General features: G+C 40.0%; 1 protein-coding gene across 8 annotated transcripts in view; it reads right to left on the bottom strand.

The window, feature by feature from the left end:
• Positions 1-24,562, bottom strand: part of LOC121710087 — a 324,103-nt gene that overhangs the window by 93,016 nt on the left and 206,525 nt on the right. For 3 of the 8 annotated variants that reach the window (XM_042093990.1, XM_042093988.1, XM_042093989.1), the window contains 2 exons: positions 14,342-14,514; positions 4,154-4,262 (listed from right to left, as the gene is read on the bottom strand). In XM_042093990.1, coding sequence (XP_041949924.1) covers positions 4,154-4,262; positions 14,342-14,514 — 282 coding nt within the window. Of the gene's footprint in view, positions 1-4,153; positions 4,263-11,374; positions 11,594-12,624; positions 12,747-14,341; positions 14,515-24,562 lie in introns of those variants that run through there. The other 5 variants (XR_006032094.1, XM_042093992.1, XM_042093993.1 and 2 more) reach the window with 5 other exon arrangements.

Here is a 24,562-nt window from a genome sequence, read left to right as displayed (position 1 = left end):
TTTCATCAAAATCGCTGTTTTTTTTTCTAGAAATGGAGATATAACGTCTTTCATGAAATATTAAGTGTTGCCTGTAAATCTTCCTGGAAGTGATCAGCGAGACCTGGCGAGACTGCCACCTAGTGATAGACCCACGAAAATGGCCTGGTTTTGAGATGAGCTTTTTACCATTGACGAAAAGTCTTGAAATTAACTGCCAACAATCTTTGAAACTACAGTGCCTCGGTCACTGATCCATATGCAGCATCGACGTTAATTGGGGCAACTCGAGGAAATCCTCATCCAGTTGAACGAGACGACCTTATAGCCTACCGGTAGCCTATGGCTTTACCACAGTATACAACGCAAATAATCTTAAAATCTCCTGATAGGCTAACAACTTTTTTTTAACGTCACCCAAGACATGCCGCCTGAAATGCACATGCGTTGTCACGGCCTCATAAACAAATCTTGCACACAGGAAGAAAGTTCTTAGGTCTTTTTTACATTTTACTTTATTCTCAAAAAACAAACGTTTGCATCATGTAAAGCAGACCTGTTGGTTACCCAACATAATAAGACATTTTAAATGTAAAGCTTCCAATGCATATGCGTCCCCATGTGTCCGAACCCGACTATAATTTCTAAATATTTGTCCGAAACCCGACCCGACCCGTCGGGTCCCGTCGGGCTCGGGTCGGGTAGCCACACTCTAATCTGTACAACTAATATTGGATAATACAACATGAAGATTCAATTTCTATGGATTCTTGTGAATATATTTAAGTACCCAATATGTTGCATCTACTTGGCACTGCAGCCAGAAGTCAGGGTAGCACCAAAAGCGGAGGAGGGGGAGGGGGGCATTTTGGATGAAATTGAATTGAGACATAATAAAATTAATCTGTGTGATATTTATCAGTGGAGGCCGTTTTCAACACGTTTCATCCAGTCCTTCTAATTGCAGAGTTCACAGGTGCTAGGCTAGCGCAAGTCATCAGTATGTGTTAGCCTGCCACTAAAAACAGTCTTACCCACTCCAAAGTACACCCGAGGCAAATTCCAGACAATCGATGTAAATGTCTGTGTTGATAGAATAGTGTTAGAAATGCAACTACCCTCGCATCACGTTGCAATAGTTATACTTTGTTCCCTGAAGTTGGTAGAAGGCATTTAAGCAACGCAGCGGCGGACTGATATTACCAAGGCTACTACCAGGTATCCCCATTGGCGTGCGCTTCTTTTTTTTTTTTTTTTTACTTTTCAGCGCAGTACTACTAACCAGAGCAAGTATAATGCCGCCGCTGATAAAATTTTTTTTTTAATGTGATCACTGAAATGCAAGGAGAGAATAATGTTAGAAATAAAACTATCAACACAGACATTTACATCGATAGTCTGGCGTTATAATTTATTTGCCTCGGGTGTACTGTGGAGTGGGTAAGACTGTTTTTAGTGGCAGGCTAACGCATACTGATGACTTGCGCTAGCTTAGCACCTGCGAACACTGCAACTAGAAGGACTGGAGGATATGTGTTGAAAACGGTCTCCACTGACACTTGCTAACTTGGAAATAAGGTCCTATGTCCAAAATCCTGAACCACCCCTTTAAGCACCTTTTCAGCTACGCGCTCCCGAGGGCTGTATTAAGGTCGAGCGCCACTAAGGTGAAACAGCATATTGCTCGATGTCAGCAGTAGGCCTAGTTCTCTAAATACATGTACTATTTGTTAGCTAGGTGTGGTGGAGCAGCGTCAGCGTCACTGCCTGACATTTGCTTAGGCCAGGCTGAGTCCGTTTCACTTCGTATAAAAGCATCTGATATGTCACTTTACTTTTTAATTATTTCATCATTACACTAGATTACTTCATGCATCAAGCAATTCTGAGAAATGATTCAACATATTTTGGAGAGCTATGTATGGTAAATACATATATCAGTCTCTATTGCCACAAAGTATAAATTAAAAGAAGCACAAAACAAATGTGTATTAGATAGTGTTCACACATGGCTTTCTTTAAGCTGTCATCGTCCTTTTTACATTATAATCCTATGGTCCAGACCATGTTGTTGAAAAAAGTTAAACAGAAAAAGGCGCCCTAAGTTAATTACTTTTTTGACAGCTGACTAATTACAAGCTGAGTAATGAGACGTTCATATCCCAAGTTCATATAACAAGCAGCAGAAATGGAGATGGTAGCAGTGGAGAAACTTATAACAATCAACTTTGAGCACAATGAGCTGTATGATGTGAGTGTTAACTGTAGCCTGACGAGCCAGACCCACATCAAGATGTAGGGTCTGAGGACTCACCATTCGCAGTGCTCAGTCCGAGGGGGTGGGATAATCGGTTGTCTTTCAAATTCCCTCTGCACGCAATAGGATAGCGCTACAACTTATGAGTCCCATGTGTTTTCCCACCAGCAGAGCTAGTTGGCCAGTTCAAACTTTTGCCAACTTAAAAAAAGCTTAACTCGTGTCACGCTGTTCGCCAACGGCCACATCCATCTTTTTTGTTTTTAAGTAGCAGGGAATTCACACCGAACCATTGCAACTCTGCCATCAATCGTTATGTTAAGCCCGCCTACCGACTCGATACACGATGTGATTGGCCTTATCGAAGTTCAATTTTTGAACTTCGAGTTGCATTACATTTACATTACATTTGCTGCCGCTAGGGTGCGTCTAGATTTCTAGGCTAATTAATTCGTGGACTAAGCCTGAATGTGTCCCAAATTTTCTGGTCAGTGTGTGTTTATTGCAGTAGCTAGAAAAACTAGCATGTTAGCTAACATTAACTCTTGATTAGCACACGTTGTAATGGCAGTAAAAGACTCCTTTAACTGCTTTTTGCTGCAAGCGTTTCTTTCAATTTGAAAAATCCCCTGGCCTTACAACACTATGGTAAGATAGTAATCTTCAGAAGAACAATAGTGTGCTTTGCTAAAGCAAGCACACTAAATATGGATGACTACTGAGAGATTTCCATCCAGATTATGCACAACATTACCTTAAGTAAAAACCATGTGATCTTTATTTTCAGTGAATTCTGAAAAGGTCTTTGATATTTGCTATTCCCAAATAAACACGCTTTTTAACACATTTAACAATTCAATGCGTTTGTCAATGCTCAAAGATCAAAGCTTTTAGATTTTGTATATTAAGATGGCCACTAGACCCTGGATTAGATCCTCGATTCAAGAAATGTAACAATGGTGTAATTATAACTGTTAACACAAACTAATGTATGGTGTAATTATGACCGCCGCGCAGCGAAGCGGTGGTCATATAGGTTTAGTCAGATTTTTTTTCTTTTTTTCGCATGTCCAAATTTCCGTCAAGGATTCCCGGGACAATGAAAGACCGGGGTACACGAAACTTGGTAGGCATGTAACCCCACATGGATAGCATGGAACCATCGTTTTTCGTTTTGATCTGTAGCCCCCCCGCTGGACTGGACCCCCCGAAAGGAGGGTAGGGCAGACACAGTTTTCTGTGAATATCTCGAGAACCGTAGGGTTTAGAAGGACCATTCTTTTTTTGTATGTTGATCTCAAGGGGTCATGTCAACCCATTCCATAACCACTCATGTGCATAAACAGATACACGCACACACATACATTCACAGTAATCATACGTATGACACATACTCACACAGTAGACATATGTACGCATGCATGCACATGCACAAACACACATACGCAGACAAACACACAAGCACGCACACACACACACACACACACACCACACACACACACACACACACACACACACACACACACACACACACACACACACACACACACACATAAACATAAACGTGCACACAATTCAAGAATTTCTCAGAATTATGAACAGGCAAGATGGGGGTGGGGTTGTATAAAATCAATTTTACATGTGAAATCTATGAACTAATCATGTTTTGGTACTTGTTGTCTAGCAGATACCAGTGAGAATTGAGTGTGGATAATGCAATTTAGTAAGACAGTTAGAATCATATAGGCCTTTCAGCGTGATTTATTTTTGTGGAAAAAATGTGCTGGACTGGGCGGCGGTCATATTTTGTACCGCTCTGCGGTACATCTAGTTATAATTATAACACAAACTAAAGTAATTGAAAATGTTAAAGAACTGACCCAGACAAAGAAAAGACATCTCAGCATATATGCTTACCTTGGTTTCCTAGGTATCATTCTTGTTTTGCTGAGTTTTAAGAGTCTTTCTTCAATGGTTTCTTCTTCTGTCCCAGCATAAATTGGAAAATTTCCAAAATCTTCTACGTCTGAAATATATAGACACAAGTTACTCTACTAACAAGTGTAGGTCTTACTAGATTAATAATACATAAGTACATAGTCGGACATAGTGAACCATAGTGGGTTAAAAAAAAAAAAAAAAAAAAAAAAAAAAGAAATATATATATATATATATATATATATATTAAATAGTTGCACTGTGAAAAAAATCCTTAGTATAGACATAAATCTGGCACACATAACTCATCCACTATTTTAGCCCCACTGTCTATTTAGCTCCACTACCCCTTTAACCCTCTGATACAGTATATTTTCATTATGATTTTCCTGGATAATTTTCACCTGACCTCCAATTCTGCTCTGGCTTAAATCGAGGCTAAACAGGATAGTTTTGTCTTATGGCAGAGCCCGTTTACGGTGAGCCGCATCACTCCCTATTAACTCCATTGTACCTGCAATCTGTTGCAGTTCCGCTAGGGGCGATCACGAATAAGTGCAAAAACAATGGGGGTCTATGGAGCTAGACGGCTAAATTTGTCTCTTTCACCTGGTTGTCGTTGAAAAATCGAAGATTTGATTGTGGTTTCTGCAAGCTCACTATGGATTATAGGTCAAAAGTTGAATGAACGAGTACTTACGTCCTTTCGATTTCTTACAGTTTGGGTCGTTGTTGCCCACAACACACTAGCTTTCTGCTAATGAATGACTTCATTGACGCATTTGAAAGGCTTTTTAGAACAAATAAGTGACTCAAAAAATATAATACTCAGCGGTGTGTATTTTCAACGCACCCTATGACGTCATTTTCCGCCATGATGGATTTTCCGCCATTTTGGATTTCATCAAAAACACTTAAAATGTATCAGGGGTCACATATTTTCTCTGATTCCCACCAAATTTGACACAGATCATCCTCAGACCAAGCCTCATTCAGCTCGTGCTTTTCGTCTTCGGAACTATTACCGTTCTCCCATAACAGCCTATCGAAATTTGCGGCGAAGCCGCCAAACAGGAAGTGAGCTCATATCTCAGCAACCCTTGCAGTTATCAAAACCAAACTTGGTAGGTAGACTTATGATCCCATCAGGAGAACACTTAAGAAATTTGGTGACCTTTGACCTCTAGGGGGCGCTGTAATTAAGAAACATGCTTTTTGGCCTGTAGCTGCAGTTGTGCTTAGAATTAAAACGCACTAGTGGTGTCTGGTAATACTGTTGGAGGTCCTTAGGCCGACCCAAGCCAACTTGTGATGTCATCGTAATTGATTCGGCCGCCATATTGGATTTAATCAAAAACACGTACAAGTTTTCGCAGGTCACAAATTTCATCTGTTCTTCACCAAAATTGGCAGAGACCATCTACAGACCATGCCAGATGAGTGCATTGCTTTCTGGAACAATTGACAGAAGCATTGACCTGTACCAGCCAATCGAAATTTGCGGCGAAGCCGCCAAACAGGAAGTGATTTCATATCTCAGCAACGCTTTCATGTATTAAAACCAAATTTAGTACATGTACCTCAGACCCCATCGGGAGGACGCTCAAGAAATTTGGTGACATTTGACCTCTAGGGGGCTCCGTAATTGACAAAAATGCATTTTGGCCAGTAGTTGCTGATGCGCATTATTTTGCAATGGAAGTCAATGGCAGCCCATAGAACCGTCTGGTAAAAAGTTATACAATTTTGCACACTAATTGGGGACAGTCCAATAATTCATTTCACCAAGTTTCATGCAGGCACCTCAAGCGCTCTAGCGCCACCAACAGGCCAAAGTTGGACTTGTGTTTACGGACGTAACTTTTGACCTGTTGACCCGAATGGCAAAATGAGGTATCATTGGAATCCTTGGGCCAAGCCGAGTTCAACACACCCTATGACGTCAATTGTTGACCTCTATGTTTAAATCACAGCAGGTGTGATCATATCTCAGTCAATCTTTTATTTTTGATGTGAAACTGATGACAGCAAGTTCCATCTAGTTCATTCTAATGTTTGCGTGCAAGGGTGGGACGGGGTGGGATGGGCAGGGGCGGTTGCGGCGGTTGGCTGGCTGGGGGAGGGGGCGGCGACACTCAGCCCTGGTTCAGCCCCACAAAATCAGTTATGTTTTGATGTGAAACTTGACCTTGTAACTCAGTCAATCTTGGGTTGTATGGCATGGAACTTGCTGTGACTGCTTAAGGCTATATGTCTGATGCAACGGCATTGACTTACATGGCAAATCTGGCCTGCTGATCTCACTGCTTGGCCCCCTCATTGCTGCTTGCAGCTATATTTGAATTAAAGTTCATGAACTCGTTCATATTTTGAGCGAACGTGAACTGAACGTACTGTATTAGCCTACTACTACTGTCTGATGAACGTTACTGTGAACTCGTTCATTCTGGTGTCTGTGAACGGCACGCTCTTTCAGTTTAACTTCGTTGAACAGGGTGTCAGATTTCTACAGAGCCTTCCACGCGAAAACCCGCGACATTTAATAGAACGACGTGGATTTATGCAACTTCCATAAAAAACAGAGCACAGAGTATATAAAACACTGTTTGGCATTAAGTATTAAAGTCAGCCAAAAGCTATTAATTAGTCTTAGTTAAAGATAGTTAAAGATCTCCAGATCAGTGATTTACGCATGATCTGATCCGCCATTTACCATTCACAAAAGCTTGTATTGTGTTTCCTGAATCAGGCATTCAAATGAAATGTAATTAGCATATTAATATTCTATCAGTGTATGATGCTTGCATGAGGGAAACATCCCAAAACAACGGCACCCATATAACTGCTGTTGTTTTGAGAAGTATTTCTCATGCAAGCATCATGCAACAATGCAAAAACAATGAAACTATTGTAGGCCTAATTATATTTTACATTAGTAAAGCAGTACTCTGATGTGCATGTTTTCACAAACTTTTGTGAACAATCTTAGCACTTTAAACATTGACTGTTTTGAAGTGCATGTATAGCAATATAGTATAAAAATAATAATAATTGTGATATCATTATGATAATTTGATGGGGGGTGGGTTCATGTAGGTGGGCCCTATGACCCCAAAGTATGCCTTGACTGGGCCTCAGGTCAAAGAAGTTTGAGAAAGGCTGATGTAGACAACAAAGCAGCAAGGAGGCATCGTATGATCATTTAAACAAGTTTTATGACAAGGTCGGTGAGGATGGGAAAAATCGTACATTTCTGTGCAAACTTTGCCCGCACTTCAGTCACAGTCATTATTCATTTAATCATTAAATAAAATACAGTACACGTCTTGGTTCAATAGGTTACGTGCAGTCATTTTAGTATGTTTTAATAAACACTGAACCAGTCCGGCCCTTGGCTTGTAGCAAATTTGTTTTTTTGGCCCTCTAATGTATTTGACTTTGACATCCCTGTCTTAAGACATGCGTGCATACGGTTTAGTAGCTGTTGGTAGCATGTTGGTAGTGGTAAAGTACACGGCTAAGTTAACCTGGATGTGTTAAAGGAACCGTATGTAAGAAATGTATTTCAATTAATCATAAAATGGCCCTGATATGTCACTAGACATTAAGAAATCATGTTCATTTCAATTACTTATATCACTGACAACAGTAGTCTGGCCAGGATATTGTCATTTAAAAAGTGAAGTTGCAACCCTCAACCGATGTTGATGTGTTTTGTCATGTCATGTTGTGTTTTGGCCTGATGCGCCACCCTCCACCCAGTGGTGCAAAAAGTGGGTATGCACTATATGCGGCGCATAGGGGCGCAGCACCGTGGGGGCGCCAAAGTGATGGTAAAAATAATAATAATAATAATAATAATAATAATATATTTGGTATATTCTATATGTAGCTACTGTTATACGTTTCTAAATCATTTCTGCATTTCCTCAATGTTAAATAACATTTTAGAGGACTAACAGGCTAGAGAAGGTGCCCTATTTCATAAGATTCCATCATAGAATTTTGACATAGAAAAGGGAGTGGGGGCGCCGTGAGCGCTGAGTGAGCAGGGAGTAGTGAGTTTTCATCTATGGAAAAAGATAAATACAGCAAAAAAAGCTGTCGGGGGCTGAACACAGAAAAAGAAAGAGGGAAAATGAGATGGCATTCAAGGGATGCGACAGTAGTTAAATAAGTGGATGGTGAAAAGCAACAGGTAGGATTTAAAAGGTGACGTCTGTGCTTGGAGGCTTGCAAATATTCATGTTAACAGACTGACTAGCGTTTGCTAAGCATATGCCGATTGAAACATGACCTATTCCATTAAGATAGCTAGGTGGCTACCATGCTCATACTGAACTTTTAATGGCAAACTGCAAACAGAAATGTCACTCTAGCAACAACTCATTACATTTTTCCATTTCCTAACAATCCTAATATTAATAGCTTAATAATGTGCTGATAATGTGGCAAACAAAGGCTAGAGTTGGATCAGCCTTATCCTTCGTGAGCAACAACTGGCAAAAGGATGTTATGAGAACCGATTAGACTCTCTTAAAATGACAATGCACCATTATACTATACCACAATACTTCAAGTTCAAACTGGCAGAATTTCTTAAAAAAATAATAATTTAACTAATAGTGTAAATGATTCGCCTTTTGTTTACTTTAGTTTAGTTGATTGTGTTTTTTTGGGGGGGGGGCGGGCGCCAATTTGTTGTTGCATACCCTTCAAAAAATGGGTACCTGCGCCCCTGCCTCCACCCAGGCGCGCCTGCAGGTGTACGTCCGTACACACTGTGCGTACCATCAGGCTACTCAACAGCGAGAGAACATTTCCCTTGTGTGTGTGTGTATTCACACCAAATTGGCCTACCATACCTTCCCAACTATGCACAGTATCCCATTAGCTGGCACCCCTGTCTCCACCTATCTACTAATCACAAAGTCAGTAGTGTTTCAGCATCTGGGTTGGCAACCTCGAGTCAGGGGGGAGGGGGAGGGGATACACCGCTCTACAGTAATTTGAAAGTGATTGCAGTACCAGTTTTGGCCACAATCTTACATATGGTTCCTTTAACACTGAGACAGTAGCCAAGTAAACTTAATAGAACAGAAACAGTGGTGAATTTAAAAGTTGAAATTATGTCTTTATTGAATGTATATCGTTATTTGTATTACAAAGGATGAAATCATTTTACAATGACAATGAGGAACACAAAACAGTGTACAAAACAAAAGCCTGGAGAATTGACAGGCTGCTAAGGAAAGCTGGCTCTGTAGTGGGAGCTGAACTGGAGTGCATCACTTCAATATCTGACAAAAGGACCCTGAACAAACTTATCAACATCTTGGACAATGAATGTCACCCACGCCACAGCACTATTGTTAAGCAGAAGAGCCTGATCAGCTGGAGACTTCGCTCACTGCCTTGCACAACAGACTGAGGAAGTCATTTGTCCCCAGGGCCATTGAACTGTTCAATGCTTCACTGAAGGGAAGAGGAGAGATAGACTTCTCTGCATAGTCTGTCTGCCTCTTCACCCCCTCCATGTTTGGATACTGTCTGTCCACTAGCCACTTTTTACCACTGTCTTTCTGCCTCACTGTTTGCGTGCTATATTAGCACATATGCATAACCCCTCCCTCCATGCCACAGCCAAACTGTGGCCACACTTATACCTTTTCTTAAAATAGTTATATATATAGATATATAGACTTATTCTTGCACTGTTGCACTGTTGGACTTACTCATTTGCACTATCACCATGACCACTATCACCATTGCACTATCACTGTGACACTCACTCACTCACACAGAGCACCTTACCTTACCTTACTATGCACAGAGAATCACAGGCTCAGTCATTGCAAGCGCCTCTTGATTGATTAATCACCACTATGTGGATACTGCTTTTAGAATTGATTTAGATTAAGTGTTAGTTATGTTAGTATAATTTGCTAACACTTTCCTCTGCCTCAAGCCTAATACCAAATAAGCTCTTCAACTTTGCCTGGACTACAGGCATGATAACAGATCCTTGCATTGACAATGACCAAGTGAATGTCCGTGAAGAGGAGGCTGAGAGAATTGTCTCAACTTGTCAGGACATTTTGAGTCTGTCCACAAGGGAGATGGCTTATGCCTAAACATTGTGTACTAGCTATGGCAGTGAGACACCTGAATGGATCAGCACAGCTGATAGGCTTACTTAATGGTCTGGGGCACTGTTCCTCACACTCACTGGTCCTAAAACATGACAGTCTCTTGATGTCATATTATCTAAGTGTATATATTTTATTTTATTATTCTTTGGCTAAAGCGCTATGTACAGCACTTTGGTCAGTGCGAGCTGTGTTTAAATGTGCTCTAAAAATAAAACGTTACTTACTTACTGGCACAGCTGCAATTAGAACGGGGTGAAACATACATCCCCAAAATATCCAAATCACTCTAGTTTAGAATAACAATGGTTTTGGAGAGGAAACATTGTCTGGAAAAGGTACGACAACACAAATAGCATCATAATTCAAAAGAACAATTAAAAAAAATCATTTGATAAACCTACCCCTATCAATCAAAGAGAGAAAAAACAGAATGATCCACCCCCTACTAGCATTGAGACTACTAGCATTAGAAAAAAGAGAACAGGCCCTGAACATTTTGAAAAAAATTGTGGATTTTAAAATTTAGCAATCTTTAAATCAAGCCAACTATGCCAAACCTCAAGAGATACGGTGGAGTAATGACGCATACAAGAAAAGACTGGGTGAGTTTCACACCTGTATTCTTTCACACAAACATACGTCACAGACCACTTGGAGATGCAAACAATATCAGATTTTTGGTTGATTTGACCATCAGTTAACTTTGAAACAGGCACTTTACTTTGGATAGACAATAGCAATACATCATAGGAGTGATTAACGTCAAAAAATCTAGACTGGAGTAAGTCAATATTTGACACCTCCGATATGTTTAATGTTCTAAAGACGTCAAGTAGCCCGTTATAGTTACCAAATTGATAGCCAAGGAGCCAGAAGTGAACACACATGGATGGCTATAAAAACAGTACTTTCATTATACAACTAAACTAATACTTTTATAACCCTTGAGTCAGCTCCTTATTATGTGACCTTAATGGCGATGCAGCGTTTGTTTGCACCTCCAACAGCATGGCGTACCTGGTTACTGTCCCAAAACACCCTCAAATACCTGTATGTTTGTGTGAAAGAATGGCTTTCCTGTCCTGCATTGGCAAGCGTTTTGGGGATGCTGGATTACAAGACATTCTCATTGAAGCTGATGTTGGTGCTGGCACTGTTGGGTTCTAACAGATCACCAATGATTAGAGGATTGAAAGTGGATTCCTTGGCATCGACTGGATGACTCTTTACCTAGCACCACACAGCATCTTGGAACTTGAGTACTGTTCTTGAGAAAAAAAAAAAAAAAAAAAAAAAAAAAAAAGTGTTTGAGAGGGAGACCAATTACATGTCAAATGGAAAAATACCCTCTTGCAACACCATATTCTGATTTTAGTCATGCATCTTTATTTAGAACATGATTTAGATCATTATTGTCAATTGAACTTATTTAATCATTAAGAATGGAAAATGTTCTACTATGAACCATAAACCTTGGCATTGGAGTGATCCATGACTATCACATCTGAACTTGTTCAATTGAGTGCCTCTGCTAGCTACTTATAGGCTGACTCAACAAGACATTTAATGCTGACTTTCTTTAACCGCTGGCATTTAGAAGTGCTAGTCTAGCTGAAGCGTTTTGAATTCATCATCTCAATTTCAACCTACAGCTGCTGAATGAGTAAATAAATCCCACATACTAGATCCAACCTACTGCCATGTAGCTAGAACAACATCAACATTAGGCTTTACAAATGCACGAGAAATGGTTGTTCTTTGTCCTGTTTCACATAGAGGTACGATTAAACACTAAACCATTAACCACCGCAGATTAGCGTTTATACAGTTATACATAGATGCCTGACATGAATTAACTAGCTAGCTAGCAAACGTTACAGCTAATTATCGCTACGAGCTAATTTAAAGGGACAGCAGGCAAGCCTGATGCTTTTTCTCTACAAAACTCCCCCTCGCTCGGTCTGAAGCTCTTTTCCTTTTCTTTGCATCTTCCGTCAAGGGTTTTCGCTGCTTCTTCGCCGGCTCTGCCATTATACACACGTTTGCAACAAACGCTAGCGTTTCGTTAGCCTGCCTCTGTGCTGTAAACTGATCCTGCTTCGGTCGGCGGGTAGGATACACCGAACTTGCAAGTGGGATATTCTTCCTACAGGCAGTAGGGGCGGGCGAGAGAGTCTTCATTCGCCCTGTAATGAGTAATTTAACCATATACCGATTTACGAAGATGAGTAATTAACACAAAAACGTTGCCTGGTGTCCCTATAACATTTAAAACTACTTAACATAACTATTACAGGGACAATATGAATTTGAACGTGAACCAAACACGGCAATTTACCTGAGAACAATCCGTAACCACCAGAAATGTATGGCAGGCATGTCATTCCCCAAGGGTCCTCACGACTTCTGTTCTCCGCCTGCTGGGCTCACGATAGATGTCAGGTGACATGAATACGAGTTTTTGATTGGTTCATTGTATCTAAGGCTCTGAGTACTCCAAAATATTTGCTAGTCAGTTACACGAAACTCAAATTTGTTTTTTATAAGTATATGACCATCTCGAGGCTGCAAACAAACAAAACTGTGATGAGAAAAAAATATTTATTTAATGTGTAAAAAAACCAAGTCCTCTATTGTTGTCTATGACCGTTTACAAAACTAAAGTAGATAGCAGCTCTCGGCCCACCGTCTAATTGGGCTTACTATTTGATGTTATTATCATTTTCATAGTCAATGGCGGAGTTGCAAGACATACCGTATTTTCCAGACTATAAATCGCTCTGGAGTATAAGTCGCATTGGACTATAAGTCAGATTTAGAAATTTATTTCACAAAATCCAAGACCAAGAATGGCGGCTAAGCTGAGGCCAAACTATGAAAAAAAAAGTGTGACTTACACTCCGGAAAATCTGGTATCCTTTTTGTCCCAGTTAAATAATTAGAGATTCTTTTTTGTGATATTCATGTTGAACAGGAATGTCTTTAGACCCCTCTTAAACGATCCAAAACTACCACAGGAACGGAGAGCACTGGGCAACTCATTCCACCAACATGGAACCACTGAGGAATAGAGTCTTGAATTAGACTTAGTTTTTATGACTGGTCGACATAAGACGCTCATCAGAAGACCGCAGTGGGCGGTTGGGGATGTAAGGCTTGATTATTGAATTAAAATAACTAGGAGCAGATCCAGTCAGTGTCCTATAGGCCAAAGTGAGAGAATTAAATTTAATTCTGGCTACTATAGGGAGCCAATGGAGAGTAACTAGGAGAGGAGTTACATGTGTCCTCTTTGGCTGATTGAAGACCAGGCGTGCTACAGCATTCTGAATCAGCTGTAATGATCTTATTACACAAGCGGGTAAGCCAGCTAATAGTGAATTACAATAGTCCAGCTTAGAGATGACCATGATCTGAACAAGAAGTTGTGTTCACACAATCATTGAAGTAGGCTGCATTATGGGCCATAATTTATGGCTTTGTCAGTCAACATAGAAGAGGTGAAGCGCAAGTTCAACAGCAAACAGGACTTTTCAGCACATATTAAACCATGTAGGCTAGCCCAATGAACGCCTATGTAAATAGACAAAACACTCGCATCAAAGCAGGGTGACTTCTTCAGACTTGCGAGTGCTGTCAAATCGATCGTATACGGCTTGCTCATATAGTCTAGTGGTGTGGTGGTGAAGTGCAGTCATGCTGCGTTCAAGAGCGTAGGGTAGGTCTACGTCCCGTAGTAGCCTATATTTTAATTTAACGAAGGATAATGAGCGGTTGTTCAAGATTAAATTACAATGCCAGACACCTTCAGATATGAGAGACCCCCTCAGTTTTTTGACTTTGTTGCTTTCATGGGAGCCAGTCCTCACTCTATGGGAGCTCGGCTCCTTCTGGCTCCCACGTAATTCGAGCACTGTGAAAAAAGCCTTACAAAGTTACGAAGGCATTCAAGCCTTGCTCATTTGCATGTAATGTAGTCATCAACAGTTTGTAATATTAGTGTATATTTACTCACAACACTTAGATTTTTTAGCATATCTGCGACCTTCATATGCAAAGGCAGCATCTTTCCTCCTTATTTGTGTTACATCCTCTTCTATTGGTCTGTGTTTTGATCTCATCATTCCCTCAACTGCATCCACAATTTGATTGTAATAGTCTGTTTTGTTCTGTAGCATCTCAATCTGTCTGTTCATATAAAATAACATAAACAGCCACAATTCACAAATACATAGACTGTAAAATTGCATCTTTTATATCTGGAGCTAACATCAGCTTTGTGGAGGGGAAAGCGTGTCTTTATTAAATACAATGACATCAGTGGGTCACAATGTATTATTTCCTAAACAAACACACAGAACATTACCATAATTAACATCAACAACTACTATTATATTGCTTATAGGATAACTGAAAAGTGCCTAACTTCCGTCTCAGTTTTGGTAGTTAGAACCTTCATTCATGTATTTGTTTTTTCGAACTTAACGAAGTTCGAACCGAACTTAACCCCGTCCACAACATTTGAGGTCGGGAAGTTCGGTCTGTAGATCTACTCACTAACATTGTTGTGGAAACACAATAAGCATGGAAACTAAATGCACATAACTGCATTAGCCTACTTGAAATAAGTTACTCCTCTAGTAAATAGTATAGTATTCACATGAAATAAAACAATAAAACATTGAGACCATTCAACAAAGCACACTGGATAATAATAAATTCATCACATGAACTGGTTGCTATGGACTCGTCTCTAGGTTTCCTCAGTCATTGTAAAGCTGCCGAAGCTAAACATAATCCAAAACTCCATTTCTCAGACGAGTGTCAATTTAGGAGCTTGCATGCTACCACTCCTTCCTTCTCAAATGACTTGAAAAGGCTGTTTGCACAATTTCACAAATAATCACAGGGACCGAAACATACAGTGGGCATTACTTTGAAATGGGTACTTCATTTGCGCATTACGTGACGTGAAGCTGCGTGAAACTTTAGTACCACTTTCAGCCACTGTGCGTCACTCTGCCACTGTACATTGCTCTGTCAGTAGCCTGCCTGCCGCCCCTTCTGAAAAAGCAGGAGGCTACATTTAAACATAATTGTTGCCGAGAGGAATCCCAGCCTATGAATTTAATAACAAAATAAATCATGCATAATTAAAAATGACCTGAGGCATAAGGCTTGGCTACACAGTGGTTAACGAAAATCGAAATCTGCTTTTGCTACCGGTGCAGCTCCACAAAACGAAAAAATATCTTAATTTGCTGTCTACGTTATTGTCCATGAAGGCATATCTGGCAAGTTGTTATTTTATGAAGACGTAAATAGTTGCTTTGCTTTCATTAATGGTTTCGCTATAGTCTAGTTTGCAAGGAGACATAACGCGTGAGCATGCCACACTATCCAGCTCCATGCTCACACAGCTGTGGTAGCGGGGGCAGGAGGACAACTGTTAGCGCAGGCTTTATATAAAATTCTTCAACAGAAGCCTTATGAAATAAAGGCCTGCCTCGAATGCATGCTTGCCCAAAATAAAGGCCTGTGGTTTGCGCAGCCTACAGTAAGTAGGCTAAATAACAGACCCGCCACAATATGCGGTATGATGATTTTTTACGAGTAAGATATTTTTGGTGCCCTACGCGCACTGCATGTTCTTAAATAACAATGAAATATCATCAGTAATATTCAATCATTATTTTGTGTAAATGGGCTATGCATTGGGTTAGACACCAGGGGCCATATTCACAAAGCCTTTTATCTTACCACTAGCAGTACTCCTAAATCGCACTAAAAGATTTTAGCTAGGAGTTTTCTCTTAAAAGTTATTCACAAAGGCTTTCAGACCTACTCTTAGTGAGGAAAAATGACAACTCCTAAACTAAGACTGAGTCTTCGTTGCTATGGATGACGTCATTATTCGAGCTTGACTGAAGTGACCACCTTGATTGGCTGATGATTGGAATCATTCCCGCGTTACAAACACCTCCCTTACGATGATGAGTGACAGGTGACAGGTCTGAGAATGCGTGCGCTACACAAGGACGGAAGATGATGAAAAACTGAATAAAAAGGCCTAGCCTAAATTAATCAAGAGTTACATTTAATTTACATGTTGACAATGAGTAACCTAGTTTTAGATGTTGTTGGTGGAGTTTTTGCATCAGTTAGTTATGCCAACAATGCAAAATTGTTTCCTCGAGATTGGAAGCTCCTGTAGCCGTATAGGATTTCAATACATCGCGATGTGAAATGCCACAAAAAGCGGTTTGTGAATAGGTCTTAGTGAGTTAGGAGTCCTCTCGACTTCTTTTAGCTGTCCCAGAGGTGGAAAGGTGCGATTTGTTGGGGGCAGGGCCAGATTAACAATTCATAGACCCCTGGGCACAAATGTCTGGTGGCCCCCCCAGCCAACGTGAATCGGGCGGTCAGTTAATAGGCCTATAACATGAAGATTTTTCTTGCCATCTAAGGCACGAGCGCATCTGTGAGGCCAAGCCTCACCAAGTAGCCAGCAAGTTTACAACGAAAATTACATTTAATTAAACTGCTTGTATGCCAAAATAGTTTTCAATATTTTGAATATCAGTGCCGGGTGAATTAGGAAATGTTCTTAAGGTAGCCTTATGGCTGAAAGCTGCTTGGGATCCCCCCCTGTCAAGCAATATTACCATACAAACGGCAGCCTGCTCACTCATTGTTTCAAAAGGAGTAGGCTAATTTCGGCTTTGTCGGAACTGGCCATAGGCTACGTAAAAATAAACTTCCAAAACTAACGAAAAATATTTATCTTCTTTCAGTTAATTCAAAAGTTTGCAAAAAGTTAAAAACAGATGACGTAATGCGCGTCATTGACATAATGCGCAAATAATATAACCTAGATATTCAAATATATTCGAATAGGCCAACATGTGTTTATTTTAGAGGGAAAATTCGAACGTAATTTTTGAGCAATTTTGATAGCCCTAGTCCACTGTAGGCTACGCCAATCGGCTAACACCTTCCACCTAGGCCTGGTGAGTGGGGGTCGTTATAATGCGTGTGAAATAGCACCATTGAGTAGCCTATGCGAAATAGCCTTAAATCGTTTAGGCTATTTCGCATAGGCTACCTGAGAGGAGGAAAAGGGCGCGCGCGGGTAGGCCCAAAACTATAAACTAATAGATTAAAAATAGGCCCCTTAGATTTCGGTCCCTTAGAGTAAAAAACAGTCATTCAATGCAGATGTAAATTAGGTAAATAATGCAACCTTAACAAAACCATGGTTCGAATTACGGGGGATATTGGGGGGGTCCGACCCCCCTAGATGAGACTTGAACCCTCCCAAAAGGGATGAAAATAATAGTTTGGGGGGTACTGACAAAAAAAAATGTAATAAAATGTAATGTTATCCAATATTGCATGTAATTAAATGCAGTATTACCATCACATACCAACAATTCAGGATATAATCTAATGAAATACGATTTTCAAACCCTCACCCCCATTGGGCTGTACCATTTCTCCGTTCAGACTGTGTTCTTTGCCATTATATAATACTGACGAATTAAAACAAATGCACAGTGTAGGCTGCTAAAGCCTGATATACGAATGGGTTAACAAGTGGTGGCCAACTGGCCATTTGTCTAATATTTCACTGCCTTTGTAACATAGTGATAGCCAACCTTAGAAAAACATTGAGTTGCAAGATCACTATGGTTTAACCAGAGGTCTCCCTTCCACTCAGCGGCCACGACCATCGCTGCTGCTTAGCTTAAAAATCAGGCCTACAATCACACGCCATAGGAGGAGTTCCATAGATACAGTATTCACCCCTTGCAGACACGTGACTTAAGTCACGTGACGGCTCCATGCTGGACGGCAAAAAGATGGGAGACGGACGGCAAATTACATTATGTCATAAAGATTATGATGAACTGAACACCATTACTATAACATCTTTGTAGTTCAATGTATTGCTGTTTGGGGTCTGATAGTCAAAGAAGATGCCAGTGGTGTTGTTAGATGAAATGGGTCATGATCGCAAATGTAAAATTATTAAAACTGGTGGTAACAGCAAGGGGAGATAACGTTACGTTAGGCTACTGTAATTAACATTATGGTAAATGAACACCCATAAGTATTTCTGGACTAAAATATTGCAAAGCGATTTGGTTACTTTATTTGTCTTGCTTTTATCAGTTGTAACATAGTCAAAACGTTAAGAATGTAATATCAGAACATGAAATAATAACTAGCTGCCACACTTAGAAGCTAGCTATTCTAGCTAACGTTTATCGTAGCTCATAGTGCTAGGGCTAATGTAACTCCTCAGTTTGTACGTTGCCCAGCGAATAAACTTACTTCTTACATGTCTTAAGTTAAAGAATTGAAAGAAATAGGAAATTAAAAAAAAACTTGAACGGTATTATCTGTTTACATTCAGATCTTGCCAAAGACTTTGCCTAAGTGCTATCTGCCGTCCTGTTCAGAGTCTATGGTTGCTATAGCAACCACTGCTGTGCTTCATACACTGAGGAGATAAGCATGCAATTGTGGTTGAAATACTCCCGAAACATAAAGAAAACAAACCAAAATATATCTATGCAAGAACATAGGATGTTGTTGTATTCCAAACAATAAGCCAACAGTCGTGGAAGGGCATTACTACGGTTAAATCTCACTATAATCTCCTAGCTGTGCGATATGTCCCATTACAACCCATTGATTTGATTCGTGTTCTTGCCGTCAACTAGGCTATTTTGCTGTGGCGCGAACAAAACGTGACGTCACTTGCAAGGGGTGAATACTGACACAGGGAGAGGTTTAATGAGGCAATTTATCATGTTGTGCATTAATGTCTTAAAAAGAGGGAATCTGCACTAATATTCAGGGAATTTTGCATGTAGATTAGTGGTTCTCAACCTTTTTTAAGCAAATGCCCATAAACCCATAATTGCAACGTTACCTGCAGTTTGTTTGAAACGCTACGTGAACATACAGTATAATACAATACAATATAATAATCAATTGGACCTGAAATGTCTTTCCTCATTGCAATTATTAGAGTTCAGCCTTTCTTAAAAGCGTGTTGCTGAACAAACGTTTTGTGATATACAGTAACACCAGGCGCACATTATATGAATTGCCTACTAGGCTACTGTAGCAGGTAGACCTTCTCTGCCTGCTATTTCCCCATAGCACCTGGAAGTGCTAATGAAGGGGGCGGGGCATAGGCATTTGATCAATCTGGCACCAGTGGAGTGCTACTTAAGAGGGGCAGTAGCCAGTAGCAATGTAGACTCCACTGGTGTAGCCCCTGCCTGCTACCGTCGGGTATGCTGTCTCCCCATAGACATTTGTGGTTTTATGTTATGTATATTGTGGTGTGTTCTTTGTTTAATCTTCTGTGTTCTGTTCTTTTAGGCAGCAGTCATGCTGATGGGGAACATGGTTCGTGCTGCTGTCTTGTCTTGTCTTGGTTTTGCTTTGGTTATTTTATGTTTGGTTTTTGTGTTGCCTGTCTTGTCCTTCTGTGTGTAACTTTCATCTTTATTTAGTAGGGAGGTGGCTCTGAGGGGGTCTAGTTTAAGCACATGTGTGATGTTTTTGGTGTATTCCTTGTAGCTTTACTGTGTACTTTTGCTGTGTAACAGGTGAACCTTTCTTTATGCTTGCATGGTATTGGTCTGAACTTCCATAGTTGCCACCCTCAGATCTCCACTTCCCTACCTTTGTCTTAATAAATATTGTTTTCCTGTAATTCATGTCCACTGTGTAGTTACGAACCTGAAAGCGGTACAATCTCTTAAAGATTCCCTGATGCATTAGGCCTCAGGGTGGCGTAGTCAGGCTACTGTGATTGGCCCCTTGGCCCTTCCTATGTACCACCCTGTTACACTACATTATATGAATTGCCTAGGCTAAACAACATGAAGATTTTTGTTTTCCAACCGTGAACAAGTCATTTTTTTTTATTTGCTTGATGTTTGGTAGGTAGGCTTAGGCTATCCAAGAAAAACAAATCAAATGAACCAAAGGCAGGCCTTGTTTTAGGCTAGGTAAACTTGGCTATTAAACGGGAGACTTTCTGTTGACCATCTGTAAACAATTCTGCGTCTTAAATTTAAGTTGTATTTTGCCATTTCCGTGCTATTGGTCTGTATGCATTTCCATGTTTGCATTGCACTGCTATACCAAAAAATATGTTTTGACTGTGGCGCGCAATTTTATGCACGGGGAGCACCTTGAAACCCAAATTCAACCCTTTCCTGTTGTGCTTGCTAGTATGACTAGCTTCTTTTAACGTATCACAACGTGGACCCACTAGCGATCATGTGACACTTGCTCTGCTGCAGCCTGGAGCTTCTCTCGCATACGCCTCCTGTATTTAGTGAATGTATGGGGTTTCAATGCGTGATTTTGAGTGCCTTTTCCCCATAAGTAATTTAAATACTCAATAATGTCAATTTGCACATTGTTAAAACAACAATCACAATATAATCGCAGACGATATATATCGCCCACCCCTAGAAAATATGGCAATGCATTACAGTATATCATTTTACATTAACAAAACGTACAAAAATAGAATGGACTGAAAATAAAGTAGGCACTGATGTTCTTTAAAATCTTGTTTCCTGTAAATGTTGTCAGTCATTCTTAACCCGTTTACTGCTAACGTGCATATATGCGCCCACAATGAGTGTGTTCTAGAATGCCAAGGGTGCATACGTGCGCCCAAGGAGCATCATCATTGCTGCGATAACATGTAGCCAATTAAAACATTGTTACTGTGCTGTTGCTATATTGACATGATAGTAAACATATTCTAGACAGATCACGATTGGTTAATATTTTATATGCTAATTAAGTCATTCACAAACTTCAAGAAACAAGTTAGCTGATGCTAAATATCAAGCTATCTAGCTAGCACCCAGAGAGAGTTTGCGATTGCGGTACCGTCAATTTACGACCGTGGAGGAGAGTTTTAATTTTAACTGTGACAGTGACAGCAATGAGGAGTTCTTCGGATTTGAAGAGGAGGACTTGGAGGGGGTCGTGTGTGGTCCAGGGGAGGACGAGGAGGGAGACGAAGAAGGAGGAGCGGCATATTAGCATGGGTCTGACTACTGGAACATCCAAAGTTCACTGGGCTTGACACCAAATTTCACTCGTGTAATGACACGCAACCGCTTTCAGCTCTTGTCCTCCTGCATCCACTTCAATGACAACTCTGAGGTTGGAGAGAGGTCAGCCGGGTTATGATCCACTTTTTAAAATCCGCCCACTCATGGATCTAGTCCTGAAGAGTTTTCAGAGCGAGTACTACCCCACGAACACCTCTCCATTGACGAGTCCATGGTTTCATTTCGTGGAAGGTTTTTTTTTCAGTCAGTACGTGCCAAATACGGACTGCAAAGTCTGTTCCACGCGGAAGGGCAGTCCAGATGACGCACAAAGAGGGAGGAAGCAGACACCTTTCTACTGCAAGACCTGTCCAGACCACCCTGCACCGTGCCCCACTGACTGCTTTGAGATGTACCATACAAAGCTTGTGTACAAACACTGGTGAGATGTTGTTTGCTTATTATAGTAGGCTATCTAGTATGTGTTCTGGTAAATTACATTAATTTTAATATGCACTGTTGATTGTTTAATTTTAATATGACTGTTGATGGCATTTTCATACAATTTAATAATTACTACTATTGATCATATAAAAGTTTATGCACATTAAATTAAACTGTTAATAACTATAAATGTAGACATTTTCCAAAATGTTCCATTTTGTTTGAATTTCTTCTCTAAATATAGTTTTTTTGTTCTTTTACAGAATGCTGTTCTCCATCTCAGGCATCAACCACTACCAGCCTAGGTCGTCTTGGTTAGTCAGTTATTGTTCATTTTTAGAAATCTATACACAACTTGAACTGATATTTATTGTTTTGTTCAAATCTCTACCAGTGTAGACGTTTTGCTGTTCGTTTTTAGAAACCTATACAAAACTTGAACTCATATTGTTTGTTCAAATCTCTACCAGTGCAGAGGTTTTACTGTTAATTTTTAGAAATCTATACAAAACTTGAACTGATATTGTTTGTTTGTTCAAATCTCTACCAGTGTAGAGGTTTTACTATTCATTTTTAGAATGTCATACAAAACTTGAACTGATCTTTATTGTTTGTTCAAATCTCTACCAGTGTAGAGGTTTTGCTGTTCGTTTTTAGAAATCTATACAAAACTTGAACTCATATTGTTTGTTTGTTCAAATCTCTACCAGTGTAGAGGTTTTACTATTCATTTTTAGAATGTCATACAAAACTTGAACTGATCTTTATTGTTTGTTTAAATCTCTACCAGTGTAGAGGTTTTACTGTTAATTTTTAGAAATCTATACAAAACTTGAACTGGCTAGTAGCTGGCTAGCCAGTAGCTGGCTAGTAGTACACTAGTTTCCGAAAGATGTTCAGAGTTCTTTTTTGTTTTCATCAACAGTTATTACATGTATAGCTGTATACTCAAATGAAACATGGATCTAATCCAATGTGTTTTCAAAGGCAAAATAGGAAATTAATCACAGAGAACATGAGTATTGTGGCCACATATAGGTTGCTCCCCGGGCACAACACTGGTCTCTGGTCGGGGTTCGAACCGGCAACCCTCCGTTTAGTGCTAACCAGTAGGCCACGGCTGCCCCTCAATTAGCAAAAAGAACTTTTTATTGTTCAATTTTACTACAGGGGTGTTTATGTTTAGTCATTCTAAACCTTTTTGGACCTGAATTTAATTGCAAAGGAACAGCATAAATACCGACATGCATGGTACTACATGATTAACATGTCACTGTTTGTTAGACTACCTGATTTATCTGAATTGAAACCGCCTACCGTTTGTCACGTTGTATATTATAAGTTTGCTACTCAATAATTTTGTAATGATGTAATGAGATGTGTGCATATTTAGAGTATATTATTCCTTTATTAAATTACATATCTTCCTATGAATATCTATTGTGTGTGTTTTTGAGGTGATAATTCATTAGTACATATTACAAATTATTCCACTGCTTGGCTGAATTTCCTATTGTCCTACGTAATTTAGAACGACCATTAACCGTATGTTATTTGCACACCTATGAAGTAGATCCATTTTTTTGGCCGTATCACACTTATTATATCACGTATATTAATTTGCCGAACTCGTTGTGAAGTTTAAATGCACTGTCACGTTGCATCCGATGCTGTAAAATGCAGACGTTCAGAACATTGCAACATTGTAGCATATGACGGAGGTGGCTTTTAGCTAGATGGATGACAGCAGGCTAAGTAAAATAGCGATGTTTCAAAGCTAAAGTTCATCAGAATCTTGGGATACGCCCGCTTGACAACGGGAGAGATAGAACTAACGACTGGCCTTTGGCCGTAGCAACCATCTCTTTAGAACTAGTAACAGCAGTTTGTCCTGCAAGTTGAGAAATTTGTTGATATGTGTGGTCTGTTCACAGAAATGAATGCACTCCGCTGTTCACAGAAATGAATGCACCTCCGCTTCGCGTCGGGGCCGTTTTACAACCTCGACCATGCATTAACTTCTGTGAACAGACCACCATGACCACAATGACATACACAATGTTTTTTGGAGCCCTACATGTAAATAAAGGCAGTGGTGTAACATCCTTTGTTATTTGACTTTAGCTATCAAAAAGTAGTGTAAAACCAGAAAACAGGTACTTTATACACAGTTTGACAATATCCAGCTGATTTTTTGGGGGATTTAGAATGTTCTGGCAGTGAGGGGGTACAGTATTCTAGAATTCCGTGGTAATTGGTGCACTGGCATGTTTAACTGTTAGCTGCAGTGTAAAGTTACATTATGTGTAAATTAAGTACAGAACTGACTGTGCCCCCACCATGGACACCCTAGCAACGACTTCAAGTACCCTAGCAACAGCCTAGCAACCACATTCACAGTTAAAACCTAGCAACCAGCATAGCAACCACCATACTACTCTACTACTCTAGCAACAGTCAGTTGTCATCAACTTTGACTCCTGTCAACTGTTTCCTCTGCCCACAACTGTTTCAAAATAAAACTACTCACTACAATAATTCCATTTTAAATAATTTAACCATTTTAACTATCCAACTATTGTTCAGCCTTTCAAACTGTCAGTTGTCATTAACTATGACTCCTGCCAACTGTTTCCTCTGCCTACAACTGTTTCAAAATAAAAGTCATCACTACAATAATTCTATTTTAA

The sequence above is a fragment of the Alosa sapidissima genome, chromosome 5 (assembly GCF_018492685.1).
Source record: "Alosa sapidissima isolate fAloSap1 chromosome 5, fAloSap1.pri, whole genome shotgun sequence".
Classification (NCBI taxonomy): Eukaryota; Metazoa; Chordata; class Actinopteri; order Clupeiformes; family Clupeidae; genus Alosa; species Alosa sapidissima.
Note: the sequence above shows the minus strand (reverse complement) of the source record. Positions and strands in the feature narration are given on the sequence as shown.